This window comes from Tupaia chinensis, unplaced genomic scaffold, assembly GCF_000334495.1.
Source record: "Tupaia chinensis unplaced genomic scaffold, TupChi_1.0 Scaffold144276_1, whole genome shotgun sequence".
Taxonomy (NCBI): Eukaryota; Metazoa; Chordata; class Mammalia; order Scandentia; family Tupaiidae; genus Tupaia; species Tupaia belangeri.
In genome coordinates this window covers 7,141,553-7,166,167 of record NW_006204133.1, presented here as the reverse complement: position 1 = coordinate 7,166,167, position 24,615 = coordinate 7,141,553, and the positions used below count along the sequence as shown (strand labels likewise).

The following is a 24,615-nucleotide window of genomic DNA, read 5'->3' as shown; positions in this document are numbered from 1 at the left end:
GTTTATTCTGTTGCAAAAACTTTGTGAAATCCATAGTCTTTTCATAATACACATCTTGCAATTTTATCTGTTATTTGCTTTCTCGTGCCATAATTTGACGCACTACGAATCTCTTGCCAAGCTGCCTTCCTGCTTCTGATCTCCCATCATTTTCTTCAGTTTACACTTTTTATAAAAGTAAAGGAAGGGAAACAGCAGTTAGCGTAATGGCTATGTCGCTGGACTCCCACGTAGTCGACCGCGGTTTGCGTCCCGGACCCGGGGCTTAAACCTCACGCCGGGCGCGTGTGCGTGCGTGCCCAAGATCCCGAGAGGAGAATGGAGGAGAAGGGATTGCGGCGTGACCATCCCTTCTGGGGGGTGATTTCTCGCTTTCTGTCTCTATGTCTCTGTCTGGCGAGTGCACGTGCCCTATAGCGAAAACCTCTCAAAAAAAAAAAAAGTAAAAAGTAAATGAAACCAAAAACAATACAAGACAAATAAACATTTATAATAAAAGCTATTCATAGATGAAAACAATGTTGAAAACCAAAAAATTGCAAAAAAAAAAGAAAGTTCCCCTAAAATCCCAAAATGTAAGAGCAATCTATGTCCATTTAGTAAAAGATGAAAGAAATCCTACATATGCATCATTTCTTAGGGTATCAGTAGTAATACCACAGTACAGTGGAATAATGGAATCTCCCCAAAAATATTTATTTAGCATTTAGTTTAAATGGATACAATGGTGAGCCAAACTCACTTCCATGGAGCATAGAGATGCATTGGGAAGAAAACACATGAACAAACTAATTACACAGTAATAAAAATCTGTGTTATAAATTACCAAGGTAAAGTTACACAGTAAAACCTCTCCCAATTCCTGTGTTAGTGAGGTAGGGGGATGACAAGGAAGGCTTGTTTTGAAAAGTTAAGCTTGAACTAACTGGGAGGAGAAACTTGCTTTGCTAGGAAAATGCAGAGAAGGGGATGTGAACCGAGGAACAGCACCGGGAGAGGGTCATGGCCTAGACAAAGGTCCTGAGGTAAGGGGACAAACACTGAATCTGAGGAACTCAAAGGTCACAATGGTTAGCCCGTTTGTACATGTTTGTTCCCTCTTGTTCTGTCAGGAAAAGGTGAAATTACCTAAATTATCTTCAGTGTACTCAATGCTTAAGAAGAAAGTTGGGACCAGCAGTTAGCATAATGGCTAAGTTGCTGAAATGTAGTCGACCGCGGTTCGTGTCCCGGACCCGGTGGCTTAAACTCACGCCGGGCGCGTGTGCCTGTGTGCCCAAGATCCCGAGAGGAGAATGGAGGAGAAGGGATTGCGGCGTGGGCATCCCCCTGGGGGGTGATTTCTCACATTCTGTCTCTCTGTCTCTCTCTGTCTTTCCAGCGAGTGCACATGCCCTATAGCAAAAACCTCTCAATAAATAAATAAATAAAATAAGAAGAAAGTCAAGTCCATAATTTAGTTTAAAAATGTTTCACCTGCAAAAAAATTTATTTTGTCAGTTAATTGCTGAAAATGCTACCTGTAATTTTTGCATAAAGTAATTTTTATATAAATCTTAAAGCGTCTGCTAACTATCAGGTTCTATATCTAGGGATATAAATATAAACAAGTTACATTTTGTGCTTTTAAAGACCTCAAATACTAAAGACACGGAGGTAAACAAGCAAATACAGTTAAGCAAAGCAATTGCTTAGATGAAGGAGTAGTCAAAGGCTTCGGGGATACCAAGAAAGGGAAATATTAATTCACTCAGGGTTGAATTATCTTGAAAATTAATTTATGTTCAGTACATTGTTACCAAATGATACCAAATAAATGAACTGTGACCGAATGTAAGCATGAAACAAACCAGAAAATCTAAACTCTGACAAATCTCAAAAGGTAATGGAATTGTTTAATGGGCTTCAAAGTACACAAGCCTACCTCGAAAACAATTTGAAGAATTAGACCACTTTGACTAGGCTTGGGCAATCATTCAAAAACTAGGTTTGAGAATAATTGAATTTCTGAATATGTATTTGAGATTTCAAAAAAATGGAATGAAACACTAAATTAGACCTGACTTCTACACAGGTCAGACTCAGACAGAAATGTAGAGAACGCAAATATAAATTTAACTAATTCTTTCATTGAGATACAAACAAATGACGTATACTATTTCATAGTCAGCCCCATAATCAGCCTTTTATTCACTGTACTTTATAAAATCATAATAAAACAAAAGGCAAGACTAGAATCTCTACATTAGTTCGGCCAGTAATCAAGCGTGGGAAGACAGAGAGTCACATGATTTCTCTGTCTCAGCCTTTTTATTATGAGAGAAGAAACTCTCCTCATGGGTGGCCTATGATTCTAAAATGGTCACTCCAGAAAAACCCCGCACCACTGTAGTATGTTCACTGAATTCAATATTAGCTAACTAAATATAAGAAGTTAGAGGACTACAGTCATTTTGCCAATAATTTTCTAGACCGTGACACATTGCACTATATAAATAGTTTGAATTCCCTAAAGATAAATTGGCAAGTAGATAATGACTGATAATTATGAAGCTATGTAAATCTAAACAGCGACTTCGGAGTGAAGATGACATAGTTTCATTGACTAGGAAACATCCTGGATGGTCAGAGAGAATACTTTCCATGAAATCGATCTCTTTCAGATACATAAAATTAGCAAACAAAAACATACATCTCAAAACCATAGCGCCAGATATCTCTGTCGACTATGAGGATAAGTAAAATGTGTCCATACGATTTCTATTACAGGACTTACCGTTCCATGACCCAGCCATGTGTACTTAGAGTATTTGATCAGGTTCTTTAGTGAGTAAGGAGTTAACAGTACATGTGCCAAACAGGAGTTTGAACATTAAAAAATAAAATTGGATATGGTTTTGTCATCGGATCCAAAAAACGAAACACTAATTATACATAGAACTGCATAATAGTTCCAAGTGTAATTGCAGTATCATTTTTGACATGTATTTACTATCCGTTTCCATCATATTATTATGCATAGGTTACGTGAGCTTGATTTTCAAGTGCTCCACTCTCTCCCTGAGGTGCAGACTTCGCAAACATGCAGAGTCGCCCTAAGTATATGATGTCTACAGTAGCTACCTCAGCACAGGACTTCAACCCCCGATCAGCAACAAGACGAGCAACAGTATTTATACAAATGCCTTGTGTTCCAGAAAGCCAATCCTGTGCTGTTTCCTAGTTCTTTTTCTAAAAACAAGAATGTCAGGAAAGCGGCACCTTTTTTCATAATTTTTCTGTGAGACAAATAGCTTTTTCTACACTTGTCCATGCCATTCATCTCTTCTCATAACTACATCCACATTCCCCAGGATGGAAGGGGTTTTGGTGAACGTGCCTGAAATGTTGCGTGCAGTTCTTAATGGGAAGGCGCATCCATACCAAGCACATTTCTAAGGAAAATGGCCACAGTTCTTTAAACCCAAAGAGCTTTGGTGGACAAGCACAACAGGGCTCAGATCCCCTCCTTTCTGAACCAGACTCCACCCCTATTCCATAAAGTGCCATATTAATGATGCAGAATAAGCTTCACTCCTATGTTATGTACTTTGTCAAACCCAAAACAAAATCATGGTGTATAGTATTACATATTGGACAGAAAGATGAAAAAAATAGCTGAATGGTGTAAAGACTTGTTAAGTTCCTGGCTGGTTAATGTTTTGTGTCGACTTGATTAGGTTATGGTGCCACTATGGGTTGGGGCCACACACCAGCCCCTAGATATTGCTAAAAAAAAGGTATTTTTTAGATGTGGTCAGCATTTACAGTTACTTGACTTCAAGTAAAGCAGATGATGCTCTAAGATGTAGGTGGGCCTTATTTAAGTAGTAGTCGATGACCTGAGGAAGAAGGACTTGGGTCTCTAGACTGCCAATAAACATTCCAACTGGAGTTTCTAGCTTTCAGATTCAAAACTGCAACATCCACTTTCATCTGAACCTCTGCCTGCTAGTCTGCCCCACAGAGACATCAGGCTTGCCAAGCCCCACGTTTTCATAAGCCAAATCTTTAAAATCTCTCTCTCTCTCTGGAGAACCCTGGCTAAGTTCATTCAGAACATTAAATATATTGGCTATTCTTCTGCTACCTCTTATTTTTAAAGTTATTAAAAATCATGTGTTAATATGACTTGCAGTTAACAATATCTGACTGCCTTTCTTCTGTGGGATGTCATGCATGATAGGTTCAGTCCTTTCGTATGCATGTAACAGCGTAATCACAATCTCTTGAGTAACAATTACAACAACTTTTTTATGTTTATGCATTTACATTTCCCATGAGAAACAGACACTTACCCTTCCATGGTGCCCATCCTGGACATGCCTAGCATGCCAGGGAGGTCCCAGGATGTGAATGTAGGGTGTTTCCCTTGTGATTCAATTGTGTTAGCACTATACCACCTCCTGGCCCCACAAAACATTGTTTTTAATTGTTTATAATTATTTCTCTAATTTTATTTATTTATTCATTTATTTTCATTTGACCAGAGAGAGAGTGAGAAAGCCAACCTCCAGGTCCAGGACTCAAACCATGGTCAGCCATGTGGGAGTTAAGTACCTCAACCACCATGCCACCTAAAGGCCCTGCCACAAAATATTTTTAAAGTAGCATATAGTTTTCAACAACTGAAAGTCTGGGAAGGAGGCCCCAGCCACCCCGAAGAAACTGGGTTTTATTGCCCTTCTCAGTGCTTCTTTGTTCTCGCATCATTCAACCTTAAACCCTTCAATAAAATGGTTTGAGTGACTTTGTTGTTGCTTGTTTTTGCCACAGGGTTCGAGCACTTGCCAGAGAGAGACAGAAAGAAGGAAAGTGAGAGATCACCCCCAAACAGACCCCAGAAAGGATGGCCATGCTGCAATCCCTTATCCTCCAGTCTCCTCTCAAGATTTTGGGCACACATACACATGCACCCAGTATGATTCTCAAGCCACTGGGTCTGGAACTCAAACCGTGGTCAACCATGTGGGAGTCCAGCACCTTAACCACCATGCCACCTGCTGGCCCTCCATTTATTATTTTTTTTAAAGTAAGCTGTATACTATAATAGTTTAATTGGAAGACTAGTTTAAAGCTAGTTAAATCTTTAAGATGCAAATTTTCCTAATAAATGTCTATTTTTAGATGAGAAATTACACATTAAAAATTAATTTTACAAGTAAATCATATTTAAATTAAACATAAGTAAATTAAAGTGTATAAGTAAATTACAATGACCTTACTTTCAGATCAAAGTTATGTTCTATTAAAATTATAGTGTGTTCAAACATCTTATTTACTTATATCTAGTAGGCTGTTATCAGAGAAAATATTGGCATTATAGGTGATAAATGATTTTATAATTTCCCACAAAAATTTTGTGGTGCGCACTTCTAGAAAGACAAATCTTTTCTGGTGGCATTCTGAGGACAGAGGGTACTTACTAATGGCTGAGTCGTAGGACGTGGAATTGTGCTCTCCTCTCATGAAGGGGTACGGCGACAGGTAGGCATGAGTGCAGTTCTTGGATGGTGGCTGATTGGCTAGGAAAGACAGCAAAGCAGGGATCTTCGTTACCAAGAAGCTTCAGTGATGGCTCAGTAAAACAGAATCTGGGAACTGATGGAATTGCCATCTCCCTCAACAAAGTCAGAGAATCGTATGAGGGAGGAAGACCTCCTAAACATTTCTTATCAAGAGTTAAAGGGAACCTGGAAGGAAGATTCTTCCGGGACATCTAGCTCTGTGATATAATTCAATGGAATAAACACAAATGCCCTTTCTAAAATCTTAACATCGAAGGCACCAGTTTCTTATTTTCACATAGTCTCCTATACTGAACATAATGCCTAGCATACCATCAGTATTCAAAAATAATTGCTTGGGGCCAAACTGATGGCATAATGGTTACAACACTGGACTCCCACATTGCAGACCATGGTCCAAGTCCTGGACCTGGAGTCTTGAAACTCACACTGGGCAGTGTGCATGCATGCCCAAAATCCCAAGACGAGAATGGAGAAGGGATTGTGGCCATCTGCTGTGTGTGTGTTTGGCCATCTGCTGTGTGTGTGTGTGTGGGGGGGGGGTAGGTTATTTCTTGCTTTCTGTCTTTCTGTCTCTCTGGTGAGCACATGTACCCTATAGCAAAAATATCTCTTACAGAAATAATTGCTTCAGCAAATCTAATAAACTTAGACTGAATCTGTGTTAGTTCCAATCACTAGAAAAAAAATTTGTGTATTCTGTTTTTAGAGAAAAGATGCAAATGATAGCTCAAACAAGTTATTTCAAATTTTTCTAGCATTTGAAGAAACCATAAGAAGCAACTTTTCTTTTTTTTTTTTTAAGATTTTTGCCATAGAGCATGTGTGCTCACCAGAAAGACAGAGTTAGTGAGAGGGAAAGTAAGAAGTCACTTCTCAGAAGGAATAGCCATAACATAATGCGTATCCTCCTTTCTCCTCTCAGGATTTTGGGCTCACAAGCACGCATGTCTGCTGTGAGTTTCCAGTCACCTGACCCAGGATTCAAACCTGCTCAGTCATGTGAAAGTCCAGTGCCTTAACCACTACACCACCTGCTGACCCCCCCAAAAACTTTTATGTTTTCTAAAAACTTTTACATTTCATTATGCATACTTAAAAGATGAGATAAATCATCTAACTTTCCTAAGTCTTTGGCAAAATCTTCTCTAAAGTCTGACTTAATTGACTTTATCAAAATCTAAACAATTTCCTTGAGCAACTTGCATGCTTATTCTCCTGCTTAAAGTACATTAAAAGATTGTCTCTCAGATATTCCTCTAAAATGGCACTTTATCACTGCCCTCTTCCTTCCATACATGCCCATTTGCCTTCATTGTGCTTAAAATTTCAGTGATTTCATATTTTCATTATAGCTCCCATCATCTGGACTCCCGTGGAAATACCATACTTTGATTTTTCATGGGGATATTTTATAAGAAGACTAATCATTTCAATCCTTAACAAGCTCTAGGCTAATAAACAGTTCTTTCAATGTTGGATACAATCAAATAAATGCTAGATATTTTCAATGGATTGATTTTCAAAGATTAATACAATGCTGGAAATAGATTTGAAAGAATACTTCTAAAACTTCTAGTTTTAGAAAACTATCCTACTTCAAAAAAAGAGCTTTACAAATGTCCATAAGAGAATGTAAACATCAAAAGCCAGTCATTTCTTGGTACTGCTTTACAAACGTGTTTAAACCCAAATAAAATGAGCTTTCATCTCTTCCTTCTGGTAATTAAGTTTCATTATCTAATTTTTTTAGCTTTGAAGCTGTAAACATAAAATAATACATCTCTATTTCTGGATTTTTACATTTGCGATTTTAAGGGTTTATAATGAAAACAGCATTATTTGCAACATAGCATTAACAGATGCTTGAAAAAAAATACTATAGATAATATCTGTTTTTGTTGTTGTTGTTAGAGTTAGTGTATTTTAATTATGAGCAGGGAAACAGCAGATAATTCAATTTTGCCATACATATTCAGACTCCTTTTTTCTGTTAGAAGCTAAATAATTATTCCTATGGCCACTTCTATATACTGAAATCTCTTCATGAACCTTTGAAGATATCCTATGGAGACTTTATAATTAAGAAATACATTTTCTTGCAACTGATATGCACTAAATAAGGAACTGTCATCTTTTAAAATTTGTAGAAACAGGGGAAAATAAAGCAAAATTGCACTTACTATACCAGAACTTCCAGATATTAGAGTTATTCTCTTCCACAATCCCATTAAACCAGCACCTCCAGAAGAATCCTTCATGGTGGAAAGTGACATTCTCTATCTGCAGACACAAAGGAGGCAACGTACTTTCAACACAGGAATATACTCAAAATCATTACAACCAGGAAACGTTCGCTATCACAGATCTATCCCAAATAATGATGACCAGTCGCCTTTACAGATCTCTTCCATGAAGAAATAGGTAACTTCACGACTGTTCTCTGATTTCTAGAAGATACCTAAGGAAGCCCTCATCTCTCCCAAGGATATCAAGGTTGTGAAGAAGAAACGCACATTCTGTTCACCTGAACACTTCCCCACTTCGGTCGCAAGGAGCCAATAATCCGATCCAAAGGCCACCAAAAAGAGCAAAACCCCCAAAGCACCAAAGAGAGCCCCAAAGAAAATGGCGATGTTTAGTTTCATTTTTCAATTCACTGGCTTCCTTTTCAATAAGATTAAAAAATATTAAAATGGCAGACACCTAGCTTCTCAACACTAACAAAAAGAAGAAAAAAAAATCTTAAAAAAAAAAAAGTTTCTGAGGCGTCAGAATCTTCTGGAGAAGCCTGTCCTAGCTCATGTTTTGGTGGCTTCTCGCTCACCCAGCTGGTGGATTTGTATTCCCTTTGCTCTCCCCTGGAGGGACTCCAGCCCGGCAGCTGAGAATGGCTGGCTATTTTAAGATACTGATTGAGGAACTGTCTTTCTCCCAAGGGGATCAAAAATAGCTGACCTTCCCTGACTACAGAGGGAGTACCAGGGGCTGGCTCTGATCGTCATTATTGCTATTGGGTAATCCACAGAGGTGGAAAGAAGATGGAAAGGCCATGAAGTCATTGATAAGATTGGTGCCAGATCTTAAGTGTCTGAACAAGCTCCTCTTAGCACGGGGTGGCCCTGCCATTACAACCCCAAGACACTCAGGGCTCTCTTTAAAGGTGTATAAACCACAGCTGTAGAGAACTATGAAGATGTCTCTTCCGTACAACTAGAGTTATAATTAATGTCAATTCCTTTTGGACAGTTTCATAGGAGAAAATAATTTATTGGTCAGGCTGGCCCTGTAGCCCAGTGGTTACGGGAGCCGGATTCCACATGATGGACCACAGTTCAAATCCTGCCCCAGTAGCTTGAGAAACACACTAATTATGATGGTGTGTTCCTGCCTTAAATCTCAACAGGACAGAGAAATGGAAAAGAGGGATTCCACATGACAATGCCCTACTGGGGGAGGGGGTGCTTTCTCTCTCTTTCTATTTTTCTACAGCTCACTAGTGAGCACACATGGCCCCTGGCAATTAAAAACAAAAAGAATTTCTTGGTAAAATAGCCCAAAATAGAGGACAGTTTGAGTTTCTAACCCAGACATTCAGACATATATTTAAAAGATCAAGAACATTCATCATAACAATTCTTGAACATATAAAAAAGTAATTTTATGGAGTACATACTATTGATATAAAAACAATATTTTCTACAGCTCTTCACAGATCTTATACAAATTATCCCAGATAGCCATCCAGTAGTGGACTGATAAGATCTCGATAAATATGTTGTTTTTTGGTTTAGATACAAGGACCTGTTTTTTCCCCCTCAGTTTTTAATATCTAACTTTCTTGAACTATGAGACATACTTACTATCCATACAACAACCTAAAGGTAGGGACCAGCAGTTAGCATAATGGCTATGCCACTGAACTCCCATGTAGCTGACCACAGTTCGAGTCCCAGACTCGGTGGCTTAAATTCACACCGGGTGTGCATGCGTGCCCAAGATCCCAGGAGGAGAATGAAGGAGAAGGGATTGCAGTGCGGCCATCCCCCCTGGGAGGGGGTGATTTCTCGCTTTCTGTCTCTGTCTCTCTCTGTCTTTCTGGCAAGCGCATGCGCCCTATAGCAAAAACTTCTCAAAAAAAAAAAAAAAGAAACAAGAAAGAAAGAAAGAAAGAAAGAAGAAAACCAAAAACAACCTAAAGGTAAAGGAATCTTTCAAGTTTGTCTCTTCATAGTCCATTTGCTCATTTCGTTTCATGCCAAAGAGTTTTTTGTTTGTTTGTTTGTTTGTTATAATTTGCTATAGGGCTTGCATACTTGTTAGAGAGCAAGAGAGAGAGAGGATAAAAATTGAATCCTTCAGTTGTACTTATTTCAGTGTTCACATGTGGCTTTTTTTCCCTATAGGATATGTGTGCTCATAGGAGAGAGAAAGAAGAAAGAGAAAAAGAAAGAGAAAGAGACAGAGAAAGAGACACCCCTCAGGAATAGATGGCCACACCACAACCCCATCTTTTCCATTTTTTTTAGAGATTTTTGGGCACGTACCCAAACATGCTTGGCATATTTCTCAAGCCATTGGGTCTGGGACTCAAACCATACAGTCAGCCATGTAGGATCCAGCCCCCTTAACCACCATGCCACTGGATGGTGCAAATACTATGTTTTGTAATTGCCAAGGGGCACATATGCCAGGAAGAAAGCACCTCCCAGTGGGGCATTACCCCACCACAATCCCTTCTCTCCCATGTCTCTATCCGCTTGCGATTTTCATACATACGTGCCTGGTTTGTTTTTTAAGCCTCTAGAGCCAGGATTTGAACTGCATGGTCAGCCATGTGGGATCTGGCTCCCTTAACCACTAGGCCAAGGAGTCAACTCCACAGAGTATTTTTAGGAAATCATGTGCTACCTAACACCTTGTACTGCTTTTATGTTGCCAGCATGGACATGGACACGCTGCCTGCTAAGAAGGGCTCTTCACCCACCCAGTTTCCTTCACCCTTTGTTTTGTTTGGCCTGAGATAGACCCTTATGATGGATTTTGTGAGGGCAAAAAGATCCTTTATAAGGATGAAGGGCCCCAGTTAGCTCTAGCTATATGTAATCAGAGGTGTTAAGAGGCCATGAACAGAATTCTAAGCCACAGAATCATTAATTGTGAGAATTAAATTGAATTTGAGATCTCCTCTGATGCCTCACCTCATACTCAAATCTTTTTTAGACTCCTCATATAATCAAGTTATGGCATTTCTAGCCTGCATCATTTCAAGACATCAGTAATAGCCATAAGAGGGGTCTACACAAAGTTCACAGGAAACGTGTAATATGAAGAAACTGTCCATGGGGACAGCAGATGACGTAAGGTTACATTGCTGAACTCCCACATGGCCGACCGCGGTTTAAGTCCTGGACCTGGTGGCTTGAAACTCATGGAGGGTGTGTGTGTGTGTGTGCCCAAAATCTTCAAAGGAAAATGGAAGAGAAAGGACTATGGCATGGCCATCTCCTCTGAGGGGTGATTTCTCACTGTCTCTGTCTCTCAAGCAAGTGCATATGCCCTACAGCAAAAATCTCTCAAAAAGAAGGAGAAAGAGAAAAGGAAAGAAGAAACTATGTATGGATTTTGAAATTTGTTTGTATCAAAAACTCATACTAGGGGCTGGCAGATGATCCAGTTGTTAAGGGTGCTGGACTCCCACATGGCCAATCACTGTTAGAGTTCCAGATCTGGCAGCTTGCTTTCTCACTTTCTGTCTCCTTCTCTCTCTCACTCTTGCTCTTGTTCTGTCCTTCTTTGGTCAAATTAAAACTAATAAATAAAGTTAAATAATAAAAATGAGTCTTAAAATAAACTCATACTTTAATTTCACTTTTCCATGAACTATTTGAAATCCCACCATAGAGATCTGCTTGACTTTCTACCAATAGGGCATCCTAGGAGTTTCCAGATATTTATCCTATTCTGTCATCTAAGAATGCACGACACAAGTTTAAGCCTGCTGTCCTATGACAGAACTGTCTGGTATTTTGAAGACAGCAATCACTTCATGCCTTCCCAAACCACAGACTTCACCCCAACCCTAAATATAGCTCCTCCTTTGCCTGAGCTAAATACTCTCCTCCTTTAAACATCCCTTAGATTAGCGCAACTCCGACTCTCTTCTCTGTTAATGGTTGTTTCTTAGAATTTTCAAGTACTAGATTGAAGTGAAGCATAACAAAGTGTTGAATATAGCCTAACAACTTACTACCACCATTTTTCTTAATTGGGTGCTATGATAATGTAATATATAATACAATGTAATGTAATAATATAATATAATAATGTCCTCCCATGCTGTCCATGCCCTAATCCTAAACATAACCACATAATTTATCAATATGTGATCTTACATGGCGAAATCCTGGCTTAAACAGCTTCACCCAATCTAATGACATAAATCCTTAGGTAAAAAGCTCAGAGGTTGGGTGGTGGTAAAGTTGCTGGACTCCCACAGCCAACCATGGTTTGAGTCCCAGACCTGGTATCATGAAAATCACACCAGGTGAGTGTGCATGCACGTCCAAAGTCCTGCAAGGAAAATGGAGGGGAAGGGATTAGGACATACCCATCCTCCCTGGGAGGTAATCTCTCACTTTGCCTCTCTCTCTCTTTCTGGCAAATCCAGATACCCTACAAGAAAAATCTAAAAATAAATAAATACATAATATAAAGGGCAGAGAATGGGCGTAGTGGTTAAGGGAGCTGGGTTCCACATGGCCTGTCATGTGATTTCAGCCCTGGGCTCTGCAGCTCCAAGGACACTGGGCATCTGTGTGCATGTGTATGCATACCCCAAATCATGACAAAATGAAGAACTGGAGAGGGCACTTCAGTGTGACCATGCCCTGCTGGGGGTTGCTTTCTCCCTCTCTTTCTGTCTCTGTCTGTCCCTCTTTAGTGAGTGCATACACCTTCTGGCAAAAAGGGGGGGGAAAGCAGAGTTTAGCAGAGTGGTCAGAGAAGGAAATGAGACCATGGGAAGAGTCCGAGGGTTGCTGCTCTGAAGATGGAGGAAGGCGGTCACATACCAGGGCATGCAGACAGCCCCTGGAAGCTGGGAAAGGAAAGGCCATATTCTGCCCCCCAGGCTTTTGGGAAGGAACGGAACCCTGCCACAACCAGATCTCAGCTCAGTGAGACCCCTGTGGAACTTATAACCTCCAAAACCAGGAGAGAACCTTTGTGAGACCTTGTTTTTAAAGTTTATTTATCCTATGTCTGAAACAAAGAGAGGTAGAGACAGAGACACACTATCACCATCACATTCCTGCACCAAAATCCAGCCTGGATCATGGGCCCAGAACCCTCCCATGAGGATCGGCATCACAGAGTATCATGTTTACCACTACCCCATTGTTTGGCTTCCATGTTGTTTCAAAGTCACAACCTTTGTGGTAATTTGTTACAGTAGCAACAGAAATCTCATACAGATGCTATTCTACAATCAATGCAATATCAGATCAAATCAAGTTTTCTGTGGAGGAGGGGAATAAATCTCCAAGCGTTTATTAAGAATATGTGAGGATCAAAGCACTTCCTCAGGCCGTACATAGGCCCTGACCTTGCAGAGCTCATGAGCTAGTGAGAAAAAGTGACTCAGAGGACGAAGGGCACAAAGGTAGTGATGGCTTCTGGCCACTCTGGTCTGCTCCTCTGCACAGCCCTCTCCTTGCACTGGTGTGGTTGTGACTGTTGTGGTTGCTCGGTTATGCCTTTAGGAAACAACATGGTTGTTTGGAACGAAGAAAGAATCTGTTGGATAGGAATGTTTTATTTATTTCTGTTTCAGTGGCTTATCATAAAAATTTCATGCATTAAGACTAAATCTTTAATAATACACACAAAAGTAATTTGTGTAAAATAAGTAAAAATGAATATAGAATGTATTACTACAATTCACCTCAATTTTGGTTTTGTCATGGTAAAGTATCTTTCTTATTTCTAGACTAGGTTTATAAACTAGTAACATTTTTCTAAACATGTCTGGTTAATCAAAAAATGTACGAGACCAGTAGATGGCATAATAGTTACATCACTAGACTCCCATGTAGTCAACCATGGTTCAAGTCCCAGACCCAGTGACTTAAAACTCATGCCAGCCACATATGTGTACATAGCCAAGATCCTGAAAGGAGAATGGAGCAGAAGGGATTGTGGCCATTTATCTTGGGGGAAGGGGGTGATTTCTTACTTTCTGTCTCTCTAGTGTGCACACATGCCCTATAGCAAAATTTTCTCTAACAACGACAAAAATAATGTACAAGCATCAACATAAAAATGCTGCTAGAGGGGCCAACAGGAGGCCAACAGGTGGTTAGGGTACTGGACTCCCATATGGCTGAGTGTGGTCTGAATCCTGGTTCTGCTGGTTTGCTTTCTCTCTCTCTCTCTCTCTCTCTCTCTCTCTCTCTCTCTCTCTTTCTCTCTGGTGGGTGAATGAGCCCTATAGCAAAAATTTTTAAAAAATAATAATAAGGGACCAGCAGTTAGCGTAAGGGCTATGTCACTGGACTCCCACGTAGTCAACTGCGGTTCGAGTCTCGGCCCCAGTAGCTTAAAACTCACGCCAGACGCGTGTGCGTGCGTGCCCAAGATCCCGAGAGGAGAATGGAGGAGAAGGGATTGTGGTGTGGCCATCCCCTCTGGGGGGGGGGTGATTTCTCGCTTTCGGTCTCTCTCTCTCTCTCTGTCTGGCGAGCTCACGCGCCCTATAGCGGAAAGCTCTCCAAAAATAAGTAAATAATAATAATAAATAAAATTGAATAGATAATTTTTTTAAATGCTGCTAGAGTCAAAGTAAGATAGGGTGGAGTGCTGACACAGGTCACTAAAGTTCCTCTCTCTGGTGGTGGTGTCTCAGTAAACACGCGGGCTTATTAAATCAGTTGATGATGTCATTAGCTTCAGTAGCCCCAATTATTTCTGTGTTGCCTCTATTTAAGAACGGTAGCATAGAACATGTCAGACATCATAGAACAAAGCACCTTTGGCTCGATTATTCCCTTTATAAACTACCCAGACTCAGGTATTTCTGTTATCAGCAATGTAATGAACTAATAACAATCACCTGATGGTCTAAGACCTGCCGTGCTGTGTTCTGCAATGGTGAGGGTGAATAACATGTTCTCTATTAACTCAGTGCAGTCAGATTCTCCTGTTACCAGGAATACCTCTTCTCTTGGTACCTGGAAAGCTCAGAGGCTAATGTATGAACGATGGTTTCCAGCTTTCATCCTGACTTCTTTAATTCCATTATTCCATTGTTTACAACAGAGACCTTTTTCCTTTTGATCCAGTGTCTTTTTTTTTTTTTTTAGTTTTTGTTATAGAGCATGTACACTCACCAGAGAGAGAAAGGAAAGGAAAGCGAGTCAGTAGCCCCAATTATTTCTGTGTTGCCTCTATTTAAGAACGGTAGCATAGAACATGTCAGACATCATAGAACAAAGCACCTTTGGCTCGATTATTCCCTTTATAAACTACCCAGACTCAGGTATTTCTGTTATCAGCAATGTAATGAACTAATAACAATCACCTGATGGTCTAAGACCTGCCGTGCTGTGTTCTGCAATGGTGAGGGTGAATAACATGTTCTCTATTAACTCAGTGCAGTCAGATTCTCCTGTTACCAGGAATACCTCTTCTCTTGGTACCTGGAAAGCTCAGAGGCTAATGTATGAACGATGGTTTCCAGCTTTCATCCTGACTTCTTTAATTCCATTATTCCATTGTTTACAACAGAGACCTTTTTCCTTTTGATCCAGTGTCTTTTTTTTTTTTTTAGTTTTTGTTATAGAGCATGTACACTCACCAGAGAGAGAAAGGAAAGGAAAGCGAGAAATCATCCTCTGGTAGCCAGCATAGCACTCTGAGGCACATAACAAACACTAAAATACAAATCCACTTGTGTTAAGACTCTTGGCTGTCATGGGGATGCCTGATCTCCTGAGCTTCTCTGCCCCAGAAGCAGCAGCCCTGGTCTGGCCTAGATTGCTCTTTGTTGGCCTCTGGAGAGCTGGATTCTAGCAGGGTGTGGGCTTTCTATGCAAACAGTCACAAGCTATCTTTTAAAAGGTCTATATTAGACTTTTGCAGAGAAACAAAGTGAAGCTTACCATCCGAGGGTCAAAAATTGTCTTTTTCTTTAGAAATTTGGACATCCGTCTGTCACTTGAAGGTCTTCTTGTTTTCCATGATTCCCATGCTATTTCAAGCAGCCATTCGATATCTTCTCGCCAGGTTCTCTCAGTAGTCTATGAAAATGTCCAGTGCGAAGGTGGTTAAAGAGCTGCAATGCTCTTACAATCCCTTTACGAATTCAGGCGAAGGCTCTCTCCTTTCATCTTCTTTTCTCCTGAAAGGCCAGGATGAAAGGAGGCATGCACGCCTGAGCAGTAACATCAGCGCATAATAATCCTGGAATGAAAGAGCTCTGTGTTTCTGTGCGTATCTACCCCTTATGTGAATGTTGCGTTTACTTTCGCGTTGACAGCATTATCACACTGAATCACGTGAAGACACAAGAATAGGCACAGTATCTTGGGATCCATCCTGCAGGAGAGGTTGTTAAAAATGTAACCGAGTCCCAGTCGCAGTGGTTCAAGCAGTAGAGCACAGCTTCACAACGCTGGAGCTTCACGGAAGGCGTGAGTTCAGTTCTCGGACCAACGTCAACAGGCCGAGGGTGCCGTCATGTTCTGTGGTCTAGCTAAAGCAGGTTGTGTGGCAAGGGCCTGCCAGAACTCTGTTCTCTAACTCTCTCTCCCTTCCGCCTTCTCATATATGTACCTATTGGGTCATCATGTAAGTCGTAATGTATCTTTTTCTATGCAAAATTGTGTCATGATTTTTCCAATGACCCAATACACAAAAACTTATATGTGCACTCATGTGCACACACACACACAACACGCACATAGGGTGTAAATTGCTCATCAAGTGTCCTCAGTCCTCCCACACTCATCCCTACACATCCTCCCAACGAGGCCTCCAGCAGCTTCTAAAATCTTCGCTTAACCTGCTCCTTTCTGCATAGAAAGCTGTTCTCTTTTATCTCCTCGGTGAACTCTTATTATCCATGCAGTAAGTTCTACTGCGGGCTACATGTTCTTCTAGAGTTGTTAGAAGCGACACTCTACAAGAAGACTCAGATAACCTCCCACACTTTTCCATATGTGTTTAATTGCACCCTCCCTCTTTTAGACAGCTTTCAAATCCATTTGTCTAGGAACAAACTATGTCAAATATTTGTCCCGTGAACAAGTCAGTTCAATAATGAATGAGCAAATGAAAGAAAGCCCAATATAAAATCTCCTTTATTCTTAAAGATGTTCCCTACATCGACAGCATCCCATTATGAAGGCTAGGAGGGAAATTTCAGAGAGCTCAAAAGGAGTTGCCTATCTACGAAGCACTACTGTGACTTTTTATTGCAGAGACATTATAAACCCTAATGCATTTGACAAATATTTATCAGCTATTTACTACTGTATGGTTTAAATGCGTACCTCAAAATGTATGTGTTAAAATGTGGAGAGCCATTGTAATGGTGTCTAGAACTCGAGGATTTAAACCAACTATGGGATCTAGTGATAGGGCCCTTGGGAAGTGATTTGGTATCAGAGTGGCGTCCTCATGGTTGGATACTCCTGGGTTTACGAGGAGACACAGGCACGGATACAGACACAAACACTCGTGCTCGGTCTCTCCATGTGATTCCCTCCTCCGTGTTCTCTGCCAGCAAAAAGACCCTCACCAGATGCTGCCCCGACACCTCACAGCTCTAAACACGTGAGCTAAATAAACTCCTACTCTTTATAAATTAACCAGACTCAGGTATTTTTATAATTAGCAACACGACAAACTAATAACAATCAGCTGGTGGTCTAAGACATAGCATGCTGTGTCCTGCAATGGTGAGGGCGAGTAACACGTTCTCCCTTCACTCAGTGCAGTATTCTTCGCATCAGTTAACCTTTGGCACCTGGAAACCTCAGAGGAAGGATAGTGTACCAGCTTTCATCCTGACTTCCTTAATTCCATTATTGCATTGTTTACAAGGGAGGCCTTTGCCTCTTTTAATCCAATGCCTTATCTTTTTTAAAATAATTGCTATAGGGCATATGCATTTGCCAGAAAGAGAGAGAAGGAGAGATAGAAAGTGAGAACTTAGGATTCAGGGCACAAGTGCCTAGTGTAATTTTCAAGCTACTGGGTCCAGGACTCAAACCATGCAGTCGGCCATGCGGGATCCAGTTCCTTAACCTCCATGACTTAAACTTCAATGTCTTTTTATTTAGTTAACTGAGTTTTATTTATTTTTTTCTATCAATACATACACTGAAAGCAGAAATATTATTTAATTTGTGGACAATAGTGAGCAAAGCATTCTTTTTCTTGTTAAGGTTATCATTTCTAATCTTGATATTGTAACAAGTTAACGCTCTCAAATATCTTTAAAAATCATTTTAACATTCTTAAAACAAAATGAATTTTTCTTCACTTCAGTTTTGTTTTTAAATACCTAAAGTTTTACATGCTCTGCACCTGACAATAAAGAACAAATTTATAAACAGATCTAAATTTCAAATGACTTTTACAGAGAAGTAATCCATATTCCAGAAAACTGGAAAAGTTTACCAAAAGAAGTTATGGGGTAGCTCTATGGCCTGATGGTTGAGGAAGTCAGATCCCACATGGCCCACTGTGCAGTTTGGACTCGACGCTTAAGAAATGTGTGTGTGTGCCTAGAATCCTGGAAGGAGGAAGAGATGGAGAATGTGCGTGCGTGTGTGTGTGTGTGTGTGTGTGTGTGTGTGGGTGAAGAGACCTGGAAGGAGGAAGAGAGAGAGAGTGTGTGTGTGTGTGTGTGTGTGTGTGTGTGGGTGAAGAGACCTGGAAGGAGGAAGAGAGAGAGAGTGTGTGTGTGTGTGTGTGTGTGTGTGTGTGGGTGAAGAGACCTGGAAGGAGGAAGAGAGAGAGAGTGTGTGTGTGTGTGTGTGTGTGTGTGTGTGGGTGAAGAGACCTGGAAGGAGGAAGAGAGAGAGAGTGTGTGTGTGTGTGTGTGTGTGTGTGTGTGGGTGAAGAGACCTGGAAGGAGGAAGAGAGAGAGAGTGTGTGTGTGTGTGTGTGTGTGTGTGTGTGGGTGAAGAGACCTGGAAGGAGGAAGAGAGAGAGAGTGTGTGTGTGTGTGTGTGTGTGTGTGTGTGGGTGAAGAGACCTGGAAGGAGGAAGAGAGAGAGAGTGTGTGTGTGTGTGTGTGTGTGTGTGTGTGGGTGAAGAGACCTGGAAGGAGGAAGAGAGAGAGAGTGTGTGTGTGTGTGTGTGTGTGTGTGTGTGGGTGAAGAGACCTGGAAGGAGGAAGAGAGAGAGAGTGTGTGTGTGTGTGTGTGTGTGTGTGTGTGGGTGAAGAGACCTGGAAGGAGGAAGAGAGAGAGAGTGTGTGTGTGTGTGTGTGTGTGTGTGTGTGGGTGAAGAGACCTGGAAGGAGGAAGAGAGAGAGAGTGTGTGTGTGTGTGTGTGTGTGTGTGTGTGAGCCTAGAACCTGGAAGGAGGAAGAGATGGAGAATGGGTGGTGGTGTGACCATGCCCCATTCGTCTCTTCCTCTAACTCTGTCTCTCCCTGGCAAGTGCACATGCCCTCTGGCAAAAGAGAGGAGAGAGAGAGAGAGAAAAAAAAAAGCTGCAATATTTTTGTTCCTTTTTCTGGAGATCCTAGGATAGATTCCTTTTACCAGGGGATAATAATAGGTCCATAATGGCTTATCTGCCATCCTAATATCCATAGTCTACGATAAACCAAAAGTTTTGGCTCATGACTGACACGAGCGTGTGTATGAGCTGTAGCGTGGATCCTCGTGTTTTATTGCATAAATAGAAATGTGCTCGATTACAGGGCTGCCAGGTCCCACCGAGGGTGTTAGGTAATGCAGTCTGTGCATTATATTATCCTTGTATCCCCCAAATCCTGTGTTCTAAACACATCTGACCCTAAGGGTTTCATAAGGGATTGTAGCCCATAGTGCTAGACAGAGGCGGTAGAATGAACCATGCCTCTAAAACTCAATTGTTGCCCTATGTTCGTGATTGGAACAGAGTCGCACTGCCTGCGAACCACTTACCTCCGTGACTCTAAAGACCCTGTGATCTTCGTTTGGTATTATACGTTCTGCCTGTCACGTGACATCTCCCTTACCTCCCCTACTCACCAACAGGACACCGAAGCCATATTAAAAGCATTTTGAGGGGTTAGTCACATACACTTCAGTCTTACACACAGGAAACAATACTACACTCTGTAGGGGAAATAAGTGGTTCTCTTTTAGGGTACTGTTGCATTCCTAACACTTAGCACAATGCTGCAGGCCAGCAGTCCCTCACATTTTCGGTACCAGGATCTGTTTCCGCGGAAGACAATTTTTCCAGCCACGTTGTTGGTGGGGGGATGGTTTACGATGGTGCACAACCTCGATCCCTCATGTGCACAGTTCACAATAGGGTTCCTGCTCCTGTGAGAATCTGATGCCATCACTGATCTGACAATGTGAGTGATGGGGAGCGGCTGCAAATATAGATGAAGCTTCGCTCCCTAGCCCTCTGCTCACCTCCTGCTGTGCAGCCCAGGTCCTAACAGGCCATGGACCAGTACCAGTCTGGGACCGGGGAGTGGGGGAATCCCTGCTGTAGGCAGTTCCTCAGTAAAAGTTTAGCGGTCAGTCTTACTTGGAGGTGACTCGTTGTTTTGAACACTGCCATCTGCTGGCCACAAGTAAAATCTGCATTCCATGGCACACTGGTCAATGGCTACGATTTTTATACGATGTAAATACTGTATTGGAGAGCAGGGACTTACAGTTTCACAGTAATTGATGCTGAACAGCTTTAATTAAGATTGTGTCACCAAAATACCAATGCACTGATGAGCAGCTTTTATTGAACATGACTATAGTAAGATCCACAAGCTCATTCACTCCATTAATTTAGGCAATTTACTGTCCATTAAATTGAGTTACTTACTTAAGTAACTCAAACAAAGGAAGTAATGTTACAAAAATATCCTTTGCCTTGCAAAAGAGTGCACTGCCTAGCTCTGAGATTCATTCCATAAAGAACTCTATTAGTGTATGTAGGTACAATAACTCTTGAAAGGGAGGAAAAAACTTAGAGCCTATTTGTTAAAAACATTATCTTCATATACAACCAGCACACAATAAACATTTCAGAAACAATAATAAGGACTAAGGGGAAAATAATTTGATACATAGGATTAGAAATAAAAATGATATGACTTATAGGAATGTATCTATTTTACAAACAAATATACATTTTAAACTACTGTAACTTGAATTTATTCATCCCTTTATTCTGTCACAGTCAAAAATATTATTTCTGAGGGTGCACATTATACTCCATGAGTTAGGAACTGGGCGAGTGAAAACGCCCCCCTCTCTATCCCTCAGCTGTAAAAGCACTTTGCATGAATCTCAGGCACAATGATTTGAATCCTAAAGAAAAAGAAATTCTCATTTATCTTTGACACTATAGTATGTAACCTCCTCTCACATACGTTGGTTATTAATTTCCACTTTACCAGGGAGGAGGTAGATGAGCTTTTTTTCAAGTCTATTTACCCAGTTTCTTCTTTGGAAGAGAGACAAAGATCTCTGATCTCAGCTGGGCCAGGTACTGCACCACCACCTGGCCTTGAAATATAAAGTTCCTCTTTAGATGGCTTTCCAGAGGAAGTACTTGGAAGTGGCTTGAATGGGCTTGGAGTCTACAAGTGAGTTCCCATTGTGTGCCCCAAAGGAAACACAACCACATTAGTAAGAGAAAGAGAGAGAGAGTGGAGGGCAGGGAGACACACTGGTGTTACCATAGTACCCTCGGGGCTCCCAGAGGAGAAGACAGTGGGTGTGTCGGTGTGGACAGCCAGAGTTGGTCCGTGGAGAAGCTGGTGTCTACAGGATGACTGAAGATGCTGCTGTCATTTACGGGATAAGTGGTTCCACAGCCTTCTCTTAACACTTTTCTCAGCCAAGTCCTTTGAATTCTGTTTAATGTGACTACATATGTGGTATAAGGTAAGCACTTAGAAATCAGAATATGTCAGGATACACAAATAACATTACAGCTGGATAAGAAAAATGGTGTCAGTGACAAAATAATAACACCAAACACTTAGAGAGCACTCTATCCCAAATGTTCTAAGTGCTTTGTGCTTAACTCATTTAACCTCCACAGTAGCCCATCACGTAACTGTTACTCCCCCCTTGTTATTATTTACTTATTTATTTTTGATGAGGACATTCAGGCAACTCTGAATCACTCTGTGGCAGGGTTTCCTCGGTTAGGTATTTGTTGTGGACTGAATTGTATCCCCCTAAAATTCCTTAATTGCCCCGGCCTTCCGTGTGACTGTAGTTGGAGACAGGTCTGTAAGGGTATAATAAAGGTCAAATGACGTCATAAAGGCAGGGCTCTGATATCATAGGTTTAGTTCCCTTATAAGAAGGAGAGAGTCATGGGAACCAGCAGTTAGCGTAATGGCTATGTCTCTGGACTCCCACGTAGTCGACCGCAGTTCGTGTCCCGGACCCAGTGGCTTAAACTCACGCCGGGCATGTGTGCGTGTGTGCCCAAGATCCCGAGAGGAGAATGGAGGAGAAGGGATTGCGGCGTGGCCATCCCCCCTGGGGGGTGATTTCTCGCTTTCTGTCTCTATGTCTCTGTCTGGTGAGCGCACACACCCTATAGTGAAAACCTCTCCAAAAAAAAAAAGGAGAGAGGCAAAGAGCTCTCTCCCTGGGCATGTGCAGAAAAGAGGCCAAGTGAGGACACAGAGAGGAAGCAGCCATCTACAAGCCAGGAAGAAAGGTCTCTCCAGGAACCTACCCAGCTGGCGCCTTGGACTTTCAGCCTCCAGAACTGTGAGAAGGTGCCTGTTGTTTAAGCACCCGGTCTGGGCTATTTTGTTATGGCAGCGTGAGCAGACTAATGCAGCACCATTAAACTGTTGGCCAGATCGTCTTCGCCGTGCATTGTGGGAAGTTCAGCTGCCTTCCTGGCCTCTGCTCACTAGACAGCAACAGCACCTCTCCTAGGCTGGGATAATCAAAAATGTCTTCAAAGTTGCCAAATGTCCACCGTGGGAACCACTGCTCTATGGATCATTCAAAATCTCACTTTTTTAGCATCTGAGAGAAAATGAGCTTATAACCAACACTCGTCTAGTAACAGAATCTAAATTCGCTCCCCAAGATTTTTCTTATTTACACACTGAATACAGCCGAAGAGCTACAGGCATTATTTTCACAAAGTTTTGACTATTTGACATGTGCCAGGAAGTTCTATTATGGAAAATCAGAGAGCTGGACGAAAGAAGGAAGACAAAGTGATTCTGGAACGGCATATTTGTTTGAAGACTCGGTGGAAGAGTGCCTTTAGGACAACAGCAACACAAAGGATTTGAGCAGGACTGCTCCATCCACAGCCGGAGGAGAAACGGACAAGTTGGCCTATTCAGCTTCTTCAATCTCAGCCCTAGAATGATTCAGTCCTGGTAAAAGCCAACAAAACTTCTGTTGTGCAGCCTTACCTTAAACACTGAATTCTAAAAATGTTATCGCAGAAATATTTACTCTGTTTTTCACTAACAGAAAAATAAGCAGAAGGCGACCATTTCAGGGTTCGAAACAGAAAATGAAACGTTTTAGATCTGGACATGCGTCTGTGTAACAAACATACTAATGAGATGAAATTGGATTTATTTTCATTATGGAGACATTAGGCAGCTATCTTCCCAGATTATTTTTGAAAACAACATTAATTTATTATAAATCAATCATATAATTTCTGAATAGAAAATAAATCAATACACAAAGAAAGGCGATACAAGGTTATACAAACTCCCCATCCAGCAGACATCTCCCCGTATGGTTTTTCCTCTTGAGTGTGATATGTACATATACACATCTACTATTTTTTGTGTACAGGATAGGGGGAAGTTTTTTTTTCACATAGAATTTAGGACTAATTTTGAAATTTTATAAAAGCAGTTTATACTTGAAACGCTATATTGTCATGCTAATAGAAAATTATTTTTTAACAGCATACAATTTATTCCATATAAAACTCATACCTGAATGTATGCACATGAAAATATGCTATTTTGTAAATAATTAAAAAGTGTCTTTTTTTCAAATTATTTTATCTACCCTCATTTATTCATTCATTTATTTAAATTCGACCAGAAAGGGACAGAGTGTGAGAGAGTGAGAGAAACTGAGAAAGTAAGCCTCCAGGTACAGGGCTTAAACTGCAGTCGAACATGTGGGAGCCCAGCGCCTTTAACCCTCTCCCACCTGCCAGTCCCAGAGGGTCATGTTTTCAAGACAGTATCATAATAAGCGATTGCTTCAAAGTTTTCTTTCAGGCACCTTTATCCAGATCGAGATTTTATACCATGAAATTATTCTCTGTAAAGTACACAGATTAACGAGTTGTAGCATAGTTACGAAGTTTGTAGCTATCACCATAATCTACGTCCATGACATCTCTATCTTAATATTCAGTCTCCACAGTTCCCATCAGAGGCAGAGGGAGTGATGGGTGAGCCCCACCCAAACTTCAAACCCTTGTACTGGAAGTACTTGTTCATATGTCTGCACAAATGACCAGAATCCAGACATACAGCATCAAGTCAATGTTGGGGACATTGGGAGCTCCAAGGGACACTAATTATCTGTGCCATAAATGATTTCCCCCTCAATTAAATACCCATGAGCAGCTGGTTTCTTTGTCCCACATCTGTCACTTCGTGCAAGTGTCTCTCTCCTTGCTGCTATTTCTGGCATCTGTGTTCCTAACTGATTCCTGTGTCGCACATATAATTCTAAGTCAACCAAAGAAGACTATGTTTCAATCCAAAGAGAATTGGGGAAGTACTCAAAGAAGGGGTATGAAACAACTTTTAATAAATTATCTACAATCTGTTGGGTCCTGT

General features: G+C 41.1%; 1 protein-coding gene across 2 annotated transcripts in view; it reads right to left on the bottom strand.

Moving 5' to 3' along the window:
* The window catches only part of TMEM182 (transmembrane protein 182), a 112,513-nt gene that overhangs the window by 66,689 nt on the left and 21,209 nt on the right, over window positions 1-24,615 (bottom strand). Inside the window, exons 1-3 of one of the 2 annotated variants that reach the window (XM_006166625.2) lie at window positions 8,084-8,393; window positions 7,751-7,850; window positions 5,466-5,564 (exon numbers count right to left, since the gene is read on the bottom strand). In XM_006166625.2, the coding sequence (XP_006166687.1) occupies window positions 5,466-5,564; window positions 7,751-7,850; window positions 8,084-8,215 (331 nt within the window). In that variant the 5' untranslated portion in view covers window positions 8,216-8,393. Of the gene's footprint in view, window positions 1-5,465; window positions 5,565-7,750; window positions 7,851-8,083; window positions 8,394-24,615 lie in introns of those variants that run through there. The other variant, XM_006166626.3, reaches the window with a different exon arrangement.